Raw genomic sequence first — 8,032 nt, 5'->3', positions numbered from 1 at the left:
CTAATCTTTATCTGAGCTCTTGCCTCATTCATTGAATATTGAAATAAACCTAAAATAATTAAGAAAATTGCTGTTCCAAAACAGGTTATCATAGCCCAGTATACTGGATAATCATTGAGGTCTTCCAGTCAGAAGTTTTTAAAGTTGATAGTAAGATGTGCAAGCAAAGTCAATCATCTTATAGTGTATCTTTGGCTTTTTAAAAACATTGTTTATTCATTTTTTGACCAAAAAATATAGGATTTTTAGGGGAAGTTGAACAGTTTTAATCAGGTTTGTTGTCTTAGTTTTGAAGTATGCAACAGTAAGATATTTTGAGTTTTCATGCATTTAAATATAATAGAGCAGGGGTGTCAAACTCAGTTCCTGGAGGGCCGCAGTGTCTTCAGGCTTTTATTCCACCTAAGCTCTCAATTACTTAATGGGTCTAATTATTTGATTAACTGGACACATTTAACACTTATCATCAGGCATCAAAATGTTTCATAGGTAGTGTACCTTGAATCAAGTGCATTTTTAAAACCATCAACTGTAAAAGACCTTGAAAAATATTAAATATGTCAAATTCAACAAATAATTGGATCTATTATATTAATTGAGAGCTTAAGTTGGAATGAAAACCAGAAGATCCTGCGGCCCTCAAGGACTGGAGTCTGACACCCCTGTAATAAAGAATACTGTTGAGCAGCACGAACATTGTCCAGAAGGTAAAGAAGAGGAATGCTTTAGTGAAACAACATTGCAGAGAGTGCTTGAGCATGTCCTGAGTTCAAATATTCCTCTGATGTATCAATATCAACACAAAATGCCTTGTGTGGCTGTTTCATTTCAGAGCATATGACTTTACTATTAAAAAACATTCTGAGCCATGCATTGTCTCTGTCACTCTCTCTGTCTGTCTGTCAGCAACACTTTAATAGTATTGCACAAATTAAGCATGCAAAATACAGGTAAAGCAGCTAGTGGTTTTGAATAATGACACAACCTAGTTGATAAATGTGAATATGTCATGTGTAGGGTGTCTCTTGTATAGGAGATCTTGTGTATTTTGGGTAACAAAATTGTGTATTTCTGCAGCTTTTACTGCAACATTACATCAGAGACCCCATACACACAATGTACTAAATAACAAAAACACAAACTGTTCTCAGGAAGTGCTATTAAAAAAAAAAATGTGGGCTTTTCTTCTCTGTGGGCTGGTGCCTGATAATATTTCTAGATTACACTTTTAATATCAGAAGTGGTTTGGTTAAAATTTACATAAATGTAATTAGAGTTTAGATAACTGGCAAATTAACCATTACTGGATTTAGAAGAAAGTTTTCTCGTTAACACATTTTTTTTTCATTAATTATTTGCTAAAATTAATTCAATGTTGTTGTTTTTTTTTTGTACGACATAATGCACATTCTATACAGGACATTCTATTCCTGTACAGGACAATAGCATCAAAGATTTTAGTTTTTTTTTTCGGATTATGCAGATCCCACACAATAAACAGCCAACTATTTTTGGCAGAAGCCAGCAAGTTTTTCTCTGACTGAACCAGCTGAAGCTGCCAAGAAGACTTGTATTTTGCCTATTTATTAGATCCCAATCAGAAACTTGCTGGTCCAGCTTCTTTATATTTAAAAGCGTTTGAATCTTGTAAATGAGGGTAATTCAGGATTCATTGCAGACCCAGGACACCAGACGCTGATCAATAGAAAAAAATAACTTCCTTTTATTTACAAAAATAAAAAATAAAACCAAACATTATATGGTGTAAACAAAATTCACAATCTATTGTTTTTACTGACACTATTTAAAGCTGTCAAAAGTGACGAGACCTCCTTCAGATCACTCCGCTCATGCAGAGCAATCCAGGGTAGTTTCTGCTGTAATACGTTGCCTTAAAGTAGGCAGAATTTAAATGGTGCGGGTGGTAAAAGCAAATGCACAGCCTCTGTCTTTTTGCTTGAACCAAGAGTTCTTGGTCACACTTTTTTTCAATTATTTCAAAAGATCAGTAATGATTACTGTAGATAGCAAAAACAGTTTTAACAAAACTGAAGTAATGAAATATATATATATATATATATATATATATATATATATATATATATATATATATATATATATATATATATATATATATATTTATTTATTTATTTTTTTTTTTAATGACAACATATTGAACCAGTATATACAATATATCCATTTATTTATTTAGTTAACAGGATTGGGGACTGAAAACAACAACAAGTATTCCAAGTACAACCCCTCACCCTGACCTCTTAAGAACTAATATACAAGCTTTTTTTTTTTTTCTACACAACATGTTGCAGCTTATAGCACAAACATTTTATTTGCTAATGTAAACATAATACAATTAACAAGTAGCAACCTAAAGGATTTCACATTGAAATGTCTTTAAGCTTTTCAATGGTGTAAAGGCAATAGCCCAAGACTTGCAGTAGATATGTTACAGCAACACATAAAACCCCTTGTGTTTTACCAGCAGGGTTACTCAATGTACTGGTCATTGGTTTAAAACCAGCAAAACTGTGCAACATCTAAGACATTAGATTATGCTCAATTATGATTTGAAGTATAGTAACATCAGCTTTTAAGAAACATATGTTACACAACTATAATCTCCCCCAGCAACAGACCATAACTTCAAATTCAATTCCAAAAGAATGCAAAGGCTTTCATTTATTATTATTATTATTATTATTATTACACATGACAGAACAAATCCTCAGTGTTTATTAGAAGGAGTTGCCTCACAACTATGGGTTATTCAAAATAAGATCATAACACATGTCATAGGGAATATTGTCAGCAGTGTAAAAAACAAAATAATACATTAAGGAAACACTTAACATAAACCGATGGTGGAAGGGTGAGCATACTGATTTTCATGAGCGAGTTCAACTCAGATGAATAGGAAATCTCCGGTGCAATGTCCTCTATACAGAATCTGAATTTGCATGTAATCCTTTTACGCAGATACCAATTTGACATGTCAGTTTTTGAGCTGTGTATTTTCAGTTGAATGCAATATTATAATAATTAACATTTTCTGAAAGGTACATTTTAGGTTGACATAAACCATGTTTAGTGCTTAAAATGCTAATATCTGTATACTGAAAAAAAAAGTCTGTCTGTAAGTTTGCTGCACAACATTCGAGTAGATCTTTCTAAAGCGACAATTATGTCTAAAAATATAAGCGACCCTGTTCCCTGCATGAACTGTTGCCTGCAAGTGTATTTAAAAAATCCAGTATTTTTTTCAAGGGGGAACAAAAAAGTCAAAATATATGAAAAATATCTTCACAGAAAAAATTACTGATGCATAATTTACTTTAAGCATTTTTGTGGTTCTAGAAGAACTGTAGATTATAGTGGCTTCTGTGAGAGAATGACCCATATTTACTACCAATAGTTTAGGTAAGAAAAGACAAACCCCATCACCAGCTGATCCTATTTCCCCAGCCCTCCCTTTGCTTCCGTTCTGAGGACTCAAAGCAGCACTAAGAGTTCTGACAAGTATGCCTCAGTTCTGAGCTGCAGCCTAAAAGGAACAGGCTCCAGGAAGCAAAGGATTCCTTCTCACAATCAATCAATGTTGCCTTACTCTGAACACACAGCCAAATGCACAGGATCCAATGTAGAACAATCTTGGTAAACAAAATGAGAGACATTTCAATAGCTTTGACAGACCCTGTAGAATTCACAGGCAAGGTGCTGAAGTAAATAAGTATATATGCTATCTAAATCATCTTGAGAATGTGTGGAATAAGAACACTACCCTTGTGTATTTTTTTTTTTTTAACCAGTGTGAAATGCATGTGTTATTTCTGTTATGTGTTAGCTTTACGGGTTCACACTGTAACCAGCATAATCTATGTCGTGTGGTTCTCAGTTTTGCATTAAAAAATAAAAAGTTGTATACAAATATATATTAACAACTGACCTGAGAGGGATTGTCAATAAACATATTTTAATAGGGCTGAAGCATCAAATGCAAATCAATGAAATAAAATATACAGTACCCAAAATAATATTGCAGCATGACCTGCAGGTAACATCTGGAATGTCATTTTTATTACTTTTTTTTTTTTTTTACAAACACATTTTCAAAATTTGATCAAGTTGAATTAATATGTAGTAAAAACAATTACCCGTTTATCAAAAGATTAGGGCTCACTCGATCAACTTATTAGTTGTAATATTCCAGTTGCAAAATACATTCCTTTTAAAATTCAACTGGGATTTTCTAGTTTAGCTGTACCTTTCCAAATATCTGCAGAAGTGTCCAAAGTCTTAAGACATCTGGTTTAAAACAAGAACACACACAGCACTGTATTACAAAACACTGGTTAAGTTCTACAGAGTCTAAAGGCCGTATTGCAAACTCAACGTACATGAACACAAAGAGCACGGGTCATTTTGTACAAGTATTCATCATGACAATTGTGGGCTTTTCCACATACAGTAGACATTCACAAGCTTTATAGTTTGTTTGTCTTGTGTCCCTGATAAAGTAAAACATTGGGAAAGCCACAAAACTTTTCTTTTGCACCTGCCATAGGTATTAGGCACTTTAATTCATGTTAACATATATAAATATAGTACTATGTTTTCAAACTTGGGTATTTAAAATGAAAAATCTTTGGTCTGTAAACATATTTCAGGTTTATAACAACTTGTTTTATTTTATTTTTTTTGTCCCCCTGCAATATCGGACTGTGAATTGTGTACTCTGGGACCCTCAGATCATATCACCAGTTTTAGATGCTATATTTATGCCTTGGATCTGTTACTTCTAAACCACACATTCACTTTCTGCCTTCATGATCTACCAATACTAGACCCAAGTGCAGCGATCTAGACTATATAACTCAATTAGCTTGAACAGATCTGAACAGCATCATGGGAAAATATGTAATGATCTTCCAGATCTCACTGAATAGTATTAGAATTCCCAGCTCTTGCTTTATAGTGGCTATGAGAGTTTTACATCAGTCCCTTATTGTCATTGAAGCTTTTCCTTGCCCTTTGCAGCAGGGAAAGCTGAAGCTTATATGCTTATAATGACAGATCTCTCTGGAGCGGATTCCAATTTTCCTATCCTTTAGATCTTGCTCCAATATAATATGAAAAAAAAAAAAACGCCTGGTTTATCAAGCGTGAAAGCTAGAGCAGACCTTTAATCCATCAAACACCCTTAACTGGTTCAACCCCTTTTCTACATACATAGGAAATGTCTCTTTTTGTTTCAGTTGCAAGGCAACCAGGTTGAGAAAGTATGTTGCTGGCAGGTGAACACAGGCTGGACTTGGGCAATGTAGTAATTACTGAAATTGGCATCTGCCACATAAGGGGCCGGCTGGTAATAGCAGGTTACATTTGTCACATTTGGGATGATGTTCTGCTCTGCCAGGACGCTAATGGCTAGCATGGAAATAAGGTTGAGGGTCTGTCTCCTCTCGTGCCCCATTAAGCACACTGTACTCTCATCAACAACCCCGTGAAGTGTCATTAAATAGTCGTACTTGCGGTCCTCCAGTCCCACAAAGTGGTTTTGTAGGTAAGCTTCCAGCTTTCGTTGCTGTTCGCATATATCGGAGAAGTCAATGAAGAACCTGGAGCACATGTACCGCTGGAGAGACTTGATTTCAGGCTCTGAAACTGCCCTGAAGCCTCTGACCAACAGGTTACAGTACTTGAGAAGCCCACCTCCTCGGATCTCTTCTGGGTTCCTGGTGGAAATGATTTTGTTACACAGGTGGTCAAGGGCTGCTTGGAAGTCTCCGTAGACACTCTCTCCGATGATGGTGGGGTGAAAGGTTTCTGTCATGGGGTTTTCAGAGCATTCGTAAAAAAGTAATAAAGAGTCAAGTTTGATTTGGAAAGAGTCTACGCTGAATTCAAACTGACGTCTCAAGGAGTCCACAAACTTCAGCTCCACATTTTTGCCACTGTTGTTGGATAAGGATATAAGGTTCCACCGGTCTGAATCGTTGCAGACTTTCACCATTTTCTGCACATAGGCTTCCTTTAATTATATAGAAAAAAAGCAATGTACTGTATTAAATTTGGATTTTTTTATTTCTTTGTTTTTGTTATTTACTTAAAAAAAAAAAAAGTTCAAGCAGCCTCACATAATTCGTGCCCTAGACATACAATGCATGAAACCTTGTTTGTATTAAAAATAAACAATAAATTATGTAAACGTTACAAAACAAATTGTTTGAACTTAAGTATAACGATTTTACTCGTTGTTTTTTTTTTTTTTCTTACAGAAAAAAAATATATATGTAAAGGTTTTGGTTGGAGATAAATGAGATGCATTGTAATAATAGCAGCTGTATTTAGAACGACTTCCAAGTATTTTAAAACGGAAGGCGATATTTATTGTGTTGTTGTTGCTAAACTACATCGTCTGCACCACAATACCTTACAATTCTTAAACACAATTAGGGTGGATTCCACTATTTTTTTTAATAGTGTATTGTTTTCCAAATAACAACTATAAGTTAACATACTTATATACATATAACTTTTACCCTGAACACGTGGTTTCATTATGCGTGTTAGAACATTACTTTAAGATGTTATTGTTACATTATACTGAAGTCCACCCCCCCACCCCCACCAAAAAAAAAAAAACAGAAAATCACGTAAGACAATAATAACAAACTAAATTTCACTACTTACCTTTAGGGTTAGAGGTGTAATCCTCTGCTTATTTACCCCTTCTGGCAAGAAATCCAAGAGGCAGTCGAGAACAATATCCTTGACAGTTCGAAATGCCGCTTCGCCTTTAAGGTCTGCACAGAAAATGAGGTCCAGGTCCTTGTACCCCAAGCCACTGTCTTCGTGAAGTACGTGGCTTGCTGCAGACCCGTTTAACCTTACATCTCTCACGTTTATGTTGTGTTCTTCCAGTCTGCTCCTCACAACTTTCACTATGTCTCGGGGTTTCATTTCCAAAGTAGGGAAATTTCCTCGGCCGTGAATGGGGATTGTCTCGGTCAATATATTATCCAGGCGCTGCACTTGCTCCCAGTTCAACACGTTTAAATTGCTGCTCTCCGTACCAAGGCTATTCCCAGTACTACTACTAGTACTAGCGCTGGCATGTTCACCATCTGCCATGTTAAACCAAAAAAAAAAAAAAAAAAAAAACCACAAAAAACTATATAATAAAATAGCAAACGTGTGTTGACTCTTTTTTAACCTTGCTACATAAATAAGATAGTCTTTTCCAAATGGATTTATTGTTGTTGTTGGTCTCCTTTGAAAAAAAAAAAAAATATATATATATATATATACTTACATTGACCACTTATCCGTTTTCAAGCAGTAATTAAATTGTACCTGTATATTTTATTTGCAACTGTGTGCTCGTTATAACCTTTTTTGAGTTAATATGACATAGCTAGTGACCTATGCTACATTAACATATTTTATTTCTCAAAACAATGCTCTTTGCTATCCCACTCTACCGTTAAACATTCCTCAACAGTCTCCCAAGGTCTCTGAAGCTTTTGCAGATCTGCGTATTCAGGCTCTCTCAGTAGTTTATATACTGGGGTTTTCTGCGTGCAGTTCCGGCTCTGAGTCGTAGCCCCAAGGCACGCCTATTGTTTGCATAGATTATTTGCTGCAGCATTTCACTGACAGGATACCTCTGCCGAATTCATTTCTCATCTTAAATGGCAGTACAGCCTTATAGTTCTCCTTTTTAATGCTGATCAAGTATTGCCATAACATTATATTTTGTTAGTACCTGAGTTGTTGAAGTAGTCGCAATATGTTATTTTTATTTAAATACATGTCCTACACCAAGACAAGCAACTAATATGCCAGTCGAAGTGTAAGTCCTGGACCTGAAATGCCATACTGCTTGTCCAGCTCAACTACTACCTCTAGATATTACGTGTATCTGCAAAGCTGAATTACAGCCCTTGTGTCCAATCAGAGATTTGTAACAGAGATTCCAAAAGTTTAGAGCAAGGGAAAGTCGGCTACCTGCATC

The 8,032-nt window shown here is 35.3% G+C and overlaps 1 protein-coding gene across 1 annotated transcript; it reads right to left on the bottom strand.

Moving 5' to 3' along the window:
* Positions 1-2,190: 2,190 nt before the first annotated feature.
* LOC121317386 (terminal nucleotidyltransferase 5A-like) lies at positions 2,191-7,831 on the bottom strand. The gene is made up of 2 exons (XM_041253261.1): positions 6,709-7,831; positions 2,191-6,046 (listed from the first exon to the last, which is right to left on the bottom strand). The coding sequence occupies exons 1-2, from the start codon at positions 7,147-7,149 to the stop codon at positions 5,267-5,269; spliced, it is 1,221 nt and encodes a 406-aa protein (XP_041109195.1). The 5' UTR covers positions 7,150-7,831; the 3' UTR covers positions 2,191-5,266.
* Positions 7,832-8,032: the final 201 nt, after the last annotated feature.

Source organism: Polyodon spathula, chromosome 6 (assembly GCF_017654505.1).
Source record: "Polyodon spathula isolate WHYD16114869_AA chromosome 6, ASM1765450v1, whole genome shotgun sequence".
Taxonomy (NCBI): Eukaryota; Metazoa; Chordata; class Actinopteri; order Acipenseriformes; family Polyodontidae; genus Polyodon; species Polyodon spathula.
Note: the sequence above shows the minus strand (reverse complement) of the source record. Positions and strands in the feature narration are given on the sequence as shown.

What these genes read in the sequence shown, in the direction of transcription:
- LOC121317386 (XM_041253261.1), bottom strand. Translation starts at nt 7,149, where the DNA reads ATGGCAGATGGTGAACATGCCAGCGCTAGTACTAGTAGTAGTACTGGG. An exon ending in TTACACCTCTAACCCTAAAG is followed by an intron (nt 6,047 to 6,708) that starts GTAAGTAGTGAA and finishes ATATAATTAAAG; the next exon opens with GAAGCCTATGTGCAGAAAAT.